This window comes from Hermetia illucens, chromosome 3 (genome assembly GCF_905115235.1).
Source record: "Hermetia illucens chromosome 3, iHerIll2.2.curated.20191125, whole genome shotgun sequence".
NCBI lineage: Eukaryota > Metazoa > Arthropoda > Insecta > Diptera > Stratiomyidae > Hermetia > Hermetia illucens.
Genome location: NC_051851.1, coordinates 37059767 through 37073297, shown reverse-complemented (window position 1 = coordinate 37073297; position 13531 = coordinate 37059767). Strand labels below are relative to the sequence as shown.

The 13531-nt window shown below is 44.0% G+C and overlaps 1 protein-coding gene across 1 annotated transcript in view; it reads right to left on the bottom strand.

Annotated features, from left to right (window-relative positions):
• The window catches only part of LOC119651295 (acetylcholinesterase), a 220905-nt gene that overhangs the window by 140263 nt on the left and 67111 nt on the right, over positions 1-13531 (bottom strand). Inside the window, exons 4-5 of the mRNA XM_038054816.1 lie at positions 5027-5566; positions 4572-4779 (exon numbers count right to left, since the gene is read on the bottom strand). Coding sequence (XP_037910744.1) covers positions 4572-4779; positions 5027-5566 — 748 coding nt within the window. The remainder of the gene's footprint in view (positions 1-4571; positions 4780-5026; positions 5567-13531) is intronic.

Here is a 13531-nt window from a genome sequence, read left to right as displayed (position 1 = left end):
CTCCTAGTGTACCGTTACGGTTTTGAATGAAGTGCTCTAACACACTTCAAGGCCCTGATCCAACATGGATTGTTGCGCTAACGATTATTATTATCCTGAGGCCTCCAGAATCCGTGCCTCGGCCGCGACCTAATTATTCAAAGTCGCGGTTGAAATCGAAGTCTGTGACTTTTTAATACTTGAAGAGTTGCAATCCATTGCTTCCATCTTCATGTGTTTTGGACACCATTACTGTAGACTACTATAGGCTCCCCCGCTATGAACGAGTGGTGTCCCAACTTAAGGGAAATCCTCAGATAATGTGTCGCCAACAAACATAAGGTTTATCACCGATCCCATATTTCGTCTCCGCAAAGAATTGACGCCGCCAATATTCGCCATAACATCAAATGTGAAAATATTTCGAGCAATATGCGGTGCACTGGTTCCTCGCCTAACCCAATATTAAGCCCAAGCGTTAAAATCGCCGGCTTTTATTATCGGGTTGGGTTAAATGTGCTGCAAATAAAGCGCCTTCCATGGCAGTAAGGACCTCAGGATACTACCGAATATTATTGGGTCAAGACAAAGTCAACGTAGTCTTATTTCAAAGATAGTTCTGTGCCACTCCGGCCGGAAGAGTGGAGGAAACAGAAGCTTGTGCTAATCCTAAAGCCAAATAAACCTTTGGCTGATATTTCGTCTTATAGACCTATATGGCTGCTAAACGGCCTCGGCAGACTTTTCGAACGGGTCATTGTCAATAGGCTTGTATTAATTAGACAGGCAGTTCGCATTCCGAAAGGCAAGATCCACTGTTAATGCGATCAGCACGGTGACGGAAATCGCGGAAAAAGCAATGGAGGCCAATAAATCTTGCGCGGTAGTTACTCTCGACGCCTCGATGCCTTCAATACGGCAAAATGGAGCAAATGGTCAAATTGGGCGCTTCTAAATACCTGGTGCATATAGCCATGGCATTTCTTCGAGAGAGGATATTGTGTTACGATTCGGACCATGGACCTAAAATATATACAACAACCTGCGATGTTCCACAAGGATCAGTCGTCGTTCCTCTCCTATGGATAATAATGTATGACGGAATTTTAAAGTTGCAACTACCCAAGGGAGTGGCAATCGTTGGCTTCGCAGACGACTAAGGAGAGACTATCGTGGCACAAGATATTGATGAGATCGAGGTACTGACAAATGAGGCAATTTTTGAAATCAGAACTTGGCTAGAAAAAGCTGGTCTAACACTCGCGGAGCATAAAAAGGAGGTAGTTTTGATTACCAAGTGAAGGAAGCAAACGTCGATAAAGATCAGGATTGGTGAACACATCATACAGTCGCAGTCAACGCTTAAATACCTAGGAGTCATGGTTGACCAAAGACTGAAATTCAAGTCCCATTTTCAAAATTTAGCAACCAAAGCTTCCGGGGTGGCTACATTATTGGCAAGAATGTTACCAAATATAGGTGCTCCTAGGCCAAGCCGCCGACTTCTGATCTCGAGAGTTGTCAGCTCCATATTGCTTTATGCAGCTCCATTCTGGGCGCCGTCTTTGAAGTTGGAAGCAAATAGAAGAAAAATCGCAGCCCCATGCCGATTGACTGCATTGCGAACGTCGTGTGCTTAGAGTACAACACCAGACGAAGTAGGCATGATCCCCATCGACTTCTTGGCAAACGAGGGTCGACGCCTCTACGATCTATCATATGCAATCGGCGAGTCCTATACCTATCGTCGGCAATTAGCACGAGGTGAATCTATTTTGGAATGACAAAAAAGATAGAATAGGATTATTCTAAATGTTTGTAAATGGATCAAACGAAGACATGGTGAGGTTAGTTACCACCTAATTCAAATCTTAAGCGGGCACGGAAGGTACCGTGCATACCTTTATCGCTTCTGGGATGGTGACTCCCAGTATTGCCCGACATGCATGATGATTGCGGAGGATGCGGAGCATGTTGTTTTTAACTGCCCGCGGTTCGCCGCACACAGAGCGGAGACGGAAATTGACGCCGGGGCACCGTTGAAACCCGAGAATATCGTAGACCACATTCTAGCCTCTGAAACATCTTGGAGGGCGATGGAAAAATTAATGAAGGCAATCCACAATCTGTTGAGGAGGGGGGAACTTCGGAGGATAGTTACAAATAACGACAGCAGCCGCAGGTCGTAATTGATCCTGCCCCGCGACGTAATACCGAAATGGCAGTCCCGCAGGGTAAGTGAAGGAGAAGGAGATGGTTTTAGTGTGTAAAAGTATCACATAACCAGCGGTACGTTTTGAACTTTTCCACATTTCAACATATAAAAGAAAAATAAAGAAGGACAGGCAGATAGTGAACCGATTTTAATAAAGTTTTGTTTTACAAAAAGCCGCCTATGTGCAAGCAGTGATGCAATGGGAACAGCAATCGGGGGGCACGTAAAATGGCAAAAGAGAGGACGAGGCACAAACTGGGTCGTTGGGTCTACCGCATCATTCCACATATTCAAAGATGGATTGCAAGGAGCGACGGGAAATTAAACTACGAGCCTAAGGCAGTTCTTAAGTGGACATGGAGGTTATCGTGCTTATCTATACCGATTAGGTCACGACGAATCGGCATGCTGCCCCAGAAGTGGTAGCATGGTTGAGAATGCGGAAGATGTTTTATTTGATTTCCCAGGTTTACTATGCACCGAACGAGACTGGAGGCTGTAGTAGATAAGCGTTTAACACCCGAAAATATGGTGAAGTTCATGCTGGAGTTAACGGAGGTTTAAAACCAAGTTATCAGGGAGGTGAAAACTATTCATCAACAACAGTTTAAGGAAGAAGAATTGCAAAGAAAATAAGAAAGGGAGAGAACCGTAATGAGCCGTAATTGAGAACTGATCCAGCCCCGCGACGCAATGCTTTATAGCAGTCCCGTGGGGAGTGGGGAAGGAGAAGGAGGTGGTTTTAGTGAGTAAGAGTCACACAAAACTGCATAGTAGCAGGCAGCAGTAAGTTTTAAATCTTCCCACCTTACACTGATGAAAAAAATCCAGACAGACAGACAGTAAATTGATTTTAATAAGGTTTTGTTTTCAACGAAGTTTGTTTTCAACAAAACCTTAAAAAGAGACATCCCACGTACAATTAAATAAATTTTCCCACCAGTTCGGTACTAGCAAATGAAGAACCAGAATACCGCATGCTGCAGCTGTGTTTCCGATATCAGTGCAAACAAAGATCGACCAATTGATTTTTCATAACAATAGCGCTCGGCAATATGCTCCACGCTCAGTGAAAACTTACCTGGGAAAATCTTACCCCAATCGTAGCACTTCTCCTTCTAATTATCACTTGTTCCAATCGATAACACATAACCTGGCTGAGAGGTACTTTCATTCTTATGAAGGTGTCAGAAAAATTGGATAATCTTAATGGGCAATTCGTTTTTCTTACGTGGCATTGTAGTGCTGTCAGATAGATAGGAAATAACTGTGGCAATTTGCTGAGAACATTTTGGTTGATATGTTGATTAGATTTCTTTTCAATAAAGCGTTATTTTTATCAAAAAAGGGCCAGAACTTATTCAAGTCCCCAATACTATAATCCTCTTAGAATGTTTAATATCTTCAAGCCTAAGCTCTAGATGGAGCGAAAAAAATTAATTTTATAATACTTTTCGCTTGAATATCACAAGAAGAGCGGGTTTCAAAAAATATCCCTCGAAATTATTCACTAGTTTACATGGTCTTTGAAGTCCTTTGTTGTTCACCCTTTAACTTCTTTGTGCAGACTGTAAACCAAGTAGACGATGAATCGATCCTTTTGATTGCTATTTTCAACAAAACCTCTTGCACTATTTATTGCTCACAATTGTCATTCAATAAAAGAACACAATGTACCACTTTATAATTTTCTTTAACTCAAACTACACCATACCAGTTTGAATCTGTGCCAGTCTTTTCTGCACACGAAGCAATCGTACGATTGCCCATCAAATCCCAAACAAAATCAACGTAAAATAGGTCAACCACTGAAGCAAAAGAACCACAAATTCAGCTCTGCAGTCTTTCCAGCTTTTCGTGTTGGTAGGTTTCAGTTGCTCCATCTCTCGAAGTAACAGAAACTCTCTCGAGAGTAATTATTTCGTAGCTACCACAAGCACTCAGCAAAAAGCCTGCCAAACAGGAAGTTTACCCATTTGCACAAATCCTGAGGCACGAAATTTTAAAAATACGAAAACAGACTTTATCTTGAGAATATTTTAAAAGAGGAAGCCATATCCACTGTAGGAAGGATTTAGGTCACTTTATTTCGTTATGGCTGCAAAGTCAGTTCATGAAGTTAGAGAGGAAGGCAGATGCACATGTATCTTTGTGAGATGATTTCATCGACCTTTCGAAAAAAATAAAGATGGAACAAATTTGGGGTGTTCTGACAAGCAGTCTGTCCCCTACATGTCCTTCATTGATAATGAAATTTACGGAAAATAGACGTAATCACATCTTCATGTTGGCTAGTCTAATATTCATGAAACATAGGGACCACAAAACCTTCCGATATTAAAAAAGAAATCAAAGTCAATTAGGACATTTCACTTACCTTCGTCTTTATTGCTTCCTACAAGGATATCGATACCCTTTAAATCAGCGTCACGCAACATAGTCGCCGGGTCTGAGGGCATGAATGCTCCGTCTATTGTTGGAGCCGAAGGGAACCCAAGAATGCCTGAATACGAATTCCATTGTTGAACTGAAATAGTTTTTGCATCTACCGCACGCATACACGCCATAACTGTGCCAGGTGAATCCTTCGGAAATAGAAGAATTAAACAAAACGAGGTGAGAAATAAATAATATTATACTTGGAAGGTTGGTTAATTTATTCTCATTTACACGTGGCGAGCAAGACAATGCTTGTAGTGATTTGAAACTGTATCTGAAGCTATCTGGATTCTAGCACAAACGAAGGATTCAGTTTTCATTTTGCCAAATCCACTTGGAACCCATTTGAAAATCAATTAATAGTATCCAATTTCCAAAGCAAACAAAACTTACCAACAACATCGATGCGTTGCAATTGCAATCGTTGATTAAAGCTTTCCCAATTTCCAGTGCTCGTTCGCCGGTCATGTGGCTCCAGGGAGCATTCAACGTGCCCGACTGCAGCACACCTCGTTTCACTAAGCCACGCGTAACAGGCGACAAAAGGTGCAAATTCACCGAACTAGCACCGGCCGATTCTCCAAAAAGTGTTATAAGATTCGGATCTCCCCCAAACGCTCGGGCATTATCCTTTAACCAACGAATAGCCAGAGCCTGATCCCACATTCCAACATTTCCAGGAGCTTCCTCTTCATATCCATCTAATTCAGGAGCTAAGTAGAGAAATCCAAAAGCTCCAACACGATACTGCATGGATGCCACTATAACGTTCCCGACTGCGGCTAGGATTTCGGCATTATAAAGGTCAAGCGTTGCTGTGCCACTCATGAATCCTCCACCATAGATCCAAACGAGCATCGGAAGTCCTGTGCTGTTCTGTGAACCGTGACCTGAACTGTGGTCGTTCTCGGATGAATGCTCCTTGCCGTAGTGCTGTGAACAAAAACAAATAAATAGATGTATGAGCAAATCATGAGCAGAAGGAGGTAAAAGGACGAATTCAAGAAAACGCTGGCTTTGGATGGCCCCCATGTAACCAGACGTTTTTAGGTGGATTAGGCAGTGAGCAGGCAGGCAGATCCTAGAGCTGGTTTTAATCTTTGGAATACGCGTTTTAAAAATTAAAGACAATCAACAATATCCTGGGAGTTTTTGAAAGCACACCATAGCATACAGGACGGGTTAGAAGATGAAAAAATCTGGAAATTCCTAATTGGATTTTTCCTTACTCGATTCTGTTCTCTGTGGATATAGTGAGAATAAAGGAAAAATAAATGTCGAGCAGAAATTACTGACCATGCCATTTATGAAAGCCTTTTAAATCGAACTATATGTGGTGAATGTTGTAATCTGTTTAGGATTAGTATGGACGAAGTTTTAAAGGGAGGGTTTCAACAGCCTAAAGGAGGAACCTACTCTCTACTGAAGGTGGAGTTTTCGAGATTATCAAATCATCCTTCGTGCTGACTACTACCAACTGCAATGGCAATAGTGACATATCTTTCAGGAGACTGAAGATGTTTGAGTGTTTACGTCCATCCGTAACAACGTTCAGCCGTAGACGATCCCAAGCCCATTTGAATGGGTAAGAAACACCTATGTGCTGTTAGTGGTAGCCACTGCTAATCTAGTCGGTCAAAGGGTTTTGTAGGCCCCAGGGCAAAACATGAGTTGGTACCCACAATGGAGTATGAAACCTGGGAAACTCTTGCTGAACCAAAACCAACAGCTCTCCTATCAAACGCTATCTCCACTTCCACGTGGGGATCGTTTGCAGTTTTTTCTCAAAGAAAAACTTCAAACGGAGAAAGATGAAGGTAGGGGAAGGCACTGCGAAAGAAGGTGAAGCACCTTGGGAATGAGAAGATGGAGGTGTGGTAATGTCCAGAGAAATCGGACGCAAGGAAGCGGAAAAAAATCCAACTCCGGCTATTCTTAGAGAAATCAGACACGAGGGAATCGAGTCTCAGGCGGTATGATGCGAGGGAAATCCGGTCATACGCCGATAGTAGTATACGCTTCTAACTGCTTTCCATTACACATTATACTAAGTTTATGCCGAAGAACATAAAAAATTGATCAAACTAACCTGCAGCATATCAAGTCTTCCCACTATTTGCTGGCAACGAGGCTGACAAAGCTGCAGGACTACCACTGTTTTTTCCTGGTGCAAGAACCATCATCATTAACGGCGCAACAACTGGTATCCGGTTTAGGCCTGCTCCAGTAAAGAATTCCAAACCGGTTTTGCTCCGAGTTTCACCCCCTTCATTGGTGGCAGATTATTCGAGCACAAAGCTTGCCATATGGTCAGTTGGATTTCAACTGATCGGCAGCGTACAAGCAATGAAATCGACAACTTCGTGACCAGCAGTAGATTTAGGATTTGTCTCCTTGATCTGTGTAACAAGAAGGATCACCATATGATGGCCGCTTAGATTCACTTGAGTGTTGTGTCCCCTTATGTTTAACATCGACCGCTTTTGCTCGACAGTGGGAAAGTCATTTTGCTGATCAGCCGGCAGATATAGTGCCAAGTCATGCCATGTCCCGAAGAGCGTCATACGATCTGATTAATTGCGGATCGATGAACGGAAAGGATTGAAGGCTCTATTGGCCGCTGTGACTGATAGCGAGCGTGACGTGCTCAAATGCCGATATCGAGCCAAATCCCGAGAAGTTCAGCACAGTGTACAACGTGCTATCACCCTGATTTCAGAGATATATACTGCATCAAGAAAGAGCTCGCATGTGGTCGCAAATCTTTCGATGGCCCTAGAAAGGACGTCAACGATCGACTTCTCATAGACGATGACGAGCAACTGACAAGGTTGGAAGAACGCTTCATCATAGTTCTTAAGCGTACTACATCCGGTGAAAATCTGCCTCTTGTGGATGAAGTGACTAGTCACCGTAACACATGGATGCGGACTGTTCCTCCGAGCAAAAGAGAAATCCTTTCGACCATCAATGCATTTAAACGGAGCCGCTGGGTTTGACCGTATCCCCAGAAAGTAATTTATCACTGCATGTGCAGTTACTGTAGATCTGTCGCTTCGACTCGTACGGAAGTCTTGGCAATCCAACACCTTTTCCAGAGAGCGGAAGAAGGGGTACCGCCTTTGAAGGTGACAATTGGAGGAGTATCTGCATCCTCCGTACCGTCGCGAAGACAATGGCTAAAATGATCCTGGAACGTATTAAAAAACATTGATAGAGAGCAAGCAAGGGTCATCGGAAGGTCGCGGTTCAAATCTCACTGGTGGCAGAGGGATTTGTAATCGTGAATGTGTGAATAAGTACCTGAGTCAAATCAAGGTAATAATCTCGGCGAGTGCAATGCTGACCACATCGCCTCCTACAGTGTACTGTAGTATACCGTTACAATCTTGAATGAAGTGCTCTGACACACTGCAAGGATTGTTGCGACAACGATTATTATTATCATTATTAGCTTAAACGGGATGAAGTGGCATTCCACAACTGGTGTTCTTTGTGATCGATGTATCAACGAACGTGTCAGATTTAAAATTTACCGCAATGTTATCTGCTCGTCGTCTTCTATTCTTTTGAGTGTTGGCCGACTATAAAAGACAATGAACGGAGTCTCCCGATAATCGAGAAGATGTTACGTCAAACTAGTGGCGTAAAACGTCTTGATCACATCCGAAAATCAGGATATCGGAGTTAGATATGGGGTTGCAGCGACAGTGGGAAAATTGCGAGAGAGGTATATTCAATAATACGGTCATGTAATCCGCGCTAATGCGAATTCACTTGCCAAGTTTGGTCAGAACATCCAAGTCGATGGTAAGAAACGAAAAAGCCTGCGGAAATAATGGTGGCTTAATATGCTGGATGGTAATTTGAAGACATCGCGACTACATCCAGATCAGGCCATTGATAAAGAAAAATTGCACACCGGATCACGATGACCCGCCTGTGACAAAAGCTAGAGAAAAAAAGGGAGATGTTTTAATCTGTAGGGGCAACTATGAGGATACCCTATGTGATAGAATCCAAGCTGGACTAAGGATTAATAGCACCTGGTGCAGGAAGGCTGGGTTGCGCATGAATCCAGCGAAAACCACCATAGTACCAGTCACTAGGAGGCGTGAGTTTGATTACCAGAGAGCCATAAGGTTATATGGCATGGATTTGAAACGAGAAACAAAGGTCAAATATTTGGGAATTACAGTAGACCAAAAATTACTCTGGAAGACGCATGTTGAAAACACTTGTCGGAAAGCTACGAGGGCATTGATGATTTGCAGGTCCATAGCAGAAAAACAGTGGGATTTCACCTCGAAGATACTATTTTGGATATACACTGCAACAATAACGCCTTTGGGGTAGTAATCTGGGCAAAAAGAACCGAATTCAGCACAACAGCCCGAGAGTTACACAAATTCGAAAGATTGGCTTCCGTGTGTATCAATTAGGCAATGAGAGCGATCTTCTGGATAGCCGTGAGTATCAATGATTCTGGAAGCTGCCTAAATCGAAGGAAGATTGACATGATTTGCAAGGGGTACCTCAAATTACTGATACCAAGGGATAACATGATAAAGAGACTTTATTTCGATAAGAAGTTCGAAACACGTGGGAGTATGATTACTTGTTATACTGATGGTCAAAGGGCAGTATAGGTCCCGGGGCGAAACGTGGATTGGTACCCACGATGGAGCATAAAACCTGGGAAATGCCTGCTGAACCAACACCAACAGCTCTACTACCAAGCCCTACTTCCACCTCCACGTGGCGACCGCTGGGAGCTCTTTCGTAACGAAAAGCTGCAGACGGAGAAGGATGAAGGCGAGTCTCCCGCGCCTAAAAACGGGACAAACTGTACCAACTGGTCCTCCAGCTTGGGGATTGGGTAGGGCTGACAACCCTACACGGAAAACCGATGTTACGGAGCCACGAAAAGAGCCTCGGACAGGATGGACTTTACAACGACGAACCCGGCAACTACAACGGATTAACGATTTGCGCATTTTCTCATGGAACGTGCGCTCCCTGTACAGAGATAAAGCTGCTGAGCAGCTAGCTGACACCCTGTCCCAATATAGGGCTGATATAACAGCGTTACAAGAGATGCGATGGACAGGGACCGGTTTCCTGGAGAAAAGCCGCTATACCATATATTATAGCGATCATCCAGTAAACCATGTGCTCGGAACAGGTTTCTTAGTCAGCCAAAAAATGAAACCTACTGTTATTGGCTTTGAAAACATAAACGAATGGCTATGCACTCTGCGCATGCGAGGCAAGTTTAGAAATATAAGCCTCATTAACGTTCACGCCTCTACAGAAGGTAGTCTCACCTTCTACGAGGCAGTAGAACGAACCTTCGAAACCAGTCCCAGATATGATATTAAAATCATACTTGGGGATTTTAACAGCCAAGTAGGGGAGGAGCCCGTATTCAGGCGGTACGTTGGCTCCCATAGCTTACACGACAAAACAAATGATAGTGGACTGCGGATTATTCAATTAGCAGGGTCACACTTTCAACCAAATTGACCACGTGTTGATCGAACCCCACCACCTCTCAGCCTTGATAAATGTCAGAATATATAGGGGGGCCAATATAGACTGGGATCACTATCTCGTTGGCATAGTACTCCGAATAACAATACCACCTAGAATCCCCTCTGACAATCAGGTGAGAGTAAACACTGAAGCCATCCACAACACAGCCTTCCGCGACACCTATAAGAGGGAAATGGATACCGGAATAACCGCAGTCAACAGAGGACCTGGAGATGAAACATCAACAAATGATCTTCACAAACACCTGAAGAACGTCATCATGGATACGGCCACAAACATACTTGGCCCCAGTCGCAAAAGGAGTCGGAACGGTTGGTTTGACGATGAATGTAAGCTAGCAACGGAACGGAAGAATGCCGCATACCGAGTAATGTTGCATTCTCAAAGAACGCGGGCACGCACAGAGACTTATCACGAACTCCGTCGAGCGGAGAAGCGACTTCACAGACGGAAAAAGGAAGCCTGGGAGAACCAACAAATCTGTGAACTAGAAAAGTACAGGGAGCAACCGCACCAGGCGCGGAAGTTTTACCAACAAGTCAGCAGGATGAAGCCTTATACACCTCGATGTTCATCCTGGCGAGACAAAGAGGGAAATCTGATTTCCGACAGAATGGGCATATTGGAGCGATGGGTTGAGTACTTTGATGAGCTACTCAACAACCAGAATATCGGCGAGTTGGAGGTCCCGCCAACTGAAGACGACTGACAAATACTGCCACCATCAAGTTTAGGAGAAATAGTCCGTGCAATTCATGGGCTCAAAAATCATATGTCGCCAGGAGCCGATGGAATTACAACCGAATTGGTTAAATAGGGAGGCGACCAGTTACACAAAGTGGTTCATCAACTTGTACTCAAGGTATGGGACAGCGAATCAATGCCTGACGATTGGCAACTAGGCATTATCTGTCTCATACATAAACAGGGAGATATCACACAGTGCAGCAATTATAGAGGTATCACGTTGCTGAGTACCATCTATAAGATATTCTCCACTATCTTACTAGGCCGGATAGCCCCGTACGCCCAGAACGTCATTGGCCCATACCAAAGAGGCTTCACTCCAGGCAAATCAGCAACAGATGAGATTTTCTCTGTGCGGCAATCGATGGAAAAACTGTTGGAAAATGGACAACGGTTGCACCATCTCTTCATCGACTGAGACTGCCATGAGAGAATTCGGTATCCCGACGAAATTAATAAGACTGACTAGGCTGACCCTGACTAATGTGAGAGGCCAAATAAAAGCAGCAAGATCACTCTCAAGACCATTCGACATCATCAACAGTCTACGACAAGGGGATGCCCTATCATGCGTCCTCTTTAACCTAGCTCTCGAGAAAGTGATCCGTGATGCTGAGGTAAACGCAAGAGGTACAATCCTCTTTAAATTCACCCAACTACTGGCCTATGCTGACGATGTCGACATCATGGGAAGAACCACCCGAGACGTACAAACTGCCTTCATCCAGATCGAGCAGGCGGCAATTGAAGCGAGATCTTGGGCTGCACATCAATGAAGGCAAGACAAAATATATGGCAGCAACGTCAGCACCGAAGACGAATCAACCAACAACATCAAACCGCACTGGTCAAACACGAAGAAGAATAAGGATAGGAGAATACAACTTTGAGACCATTGACAATTTCTCCTATCTAGGGTCGAAAATCACAACCGATAACAGCTACGATGATGAAATCCGCGCACGGTTGTTGTCAGCCAACAGAGCCTATTTCAGCTTACAAAGACTGTTCCGCTCGAAACGTCTCACCATAGGATTAAAGCTCTTACTGTACAAGACTATGATCTTACCAGTCCTCATGTATTCCTCGGAAACTTGGGTTCTTAGCAAGAAAAATTGCGAACTCTTGGCGGCGATCGAGAGAAGAATCCTCTGAAGAATTTTTGGGCTTCTACATGAAGATGCCTACACAATGACGAAATCTATGAGCGATACCATGACCGTCCGGTTGTGGGTAAAATCCGGCTCAATAGGTTACGATGGGCGTGTCACTTAATCCGTATGGATAAGGATGATCCCACCCAGAAAGTCTATAAGGGCAATATCTATGGGAAAAAAAGAAGACGAGGCACACACTGCCTAAGATGGAGCGATGGCGTAGGTCAGGACGCCAGACAGCTTTTAGGGATATCGAATTGGTGGACCTCGGCGCAAAACTGGGATGTCTGGAGTTCCTTATTAAGGCAGGCCTAGACCGGATACCGGTTGTTGCGCCGTTGATGATGATGATGATGATGATGGATCCCTCATGATAGAGGGAGCGGGCACTGGGATCGCTAGTCTAAAGAAAACGCATTCTAAATCAACGGGTAAGCACATTAGTATATTCTAGGCGGAAATATACGCCATAGACAGATGTTCCTCCTTTAACCTCCAAAGAAACTACTGATTGACAGCCAAAAGGCTATCAAGACAATAAGGTCCAACTGGGTGAATTGTAAACTGGTATAGGAATGCCTTGAGACTGAACACCCGGCCTGGATATTCTGGATTCCAGGCTATGTTCGGTTGTGAGGCAATGAAGCAGCAGACGAACTGGCCAGAAAGGAAGGAGGGACGCGTCTGCACGGACCGGAACCTTTCTATGGAATCGGAAACTGATTCTTGGTTATGACGTTAAAAAAATTAAGAGAAACGGGAGAGGGAATTATACTGGCTGCACTTACCAAGAATGGAACAGCCCAGAGTGCTTATGGGGGACACGAAGCAGAGTGTACAAAACAATGATTAAACCTCACCAAGAAGAGGCTCCCAGAATACTCACTGGTCACTGCCGACTAAACAATCAACTGCGGAAGCTATGGATATCTTCGGACACTGCATGTAGGTTCTGTGCTCTATGTGGGGTGAGATGCAACCTCCATACACGTTCTGGGACAATGTCCGGCACTTATGCAAAGTAGGCCGAGGCACCTGGGAGAATACTTAATACCAGACGCCAAGTTGAAGTATAATACTTAGAATCAGTTAAAGGGGCAGAATAGTTCGTCTCGCCGTGCAACTTTCCTTAACAGAATAAGATTAATACCTTGGGTGGAGGCTCCCAATGCATGTAAATTTTCCCTCCCCGAATATAGTCACGTGAGATAATAGATGAAAAGTTTTGATTAGATCTTACAATGCAACTTAATTTTTGCAAATTGGTTGTACAAGGAAGATATAAGGGGTGAAAAAACGTGGTTAGATTTCAACAATAATAGTATATTACCATGCTTTGGAAATTGACCGGAGATTGTTGGAAGATTTCAGTCTGCATTCATAAGATTTAGTAGTAAATTGGATCGTAAGCTGACGGATGGGATCAATTTCCCCATTG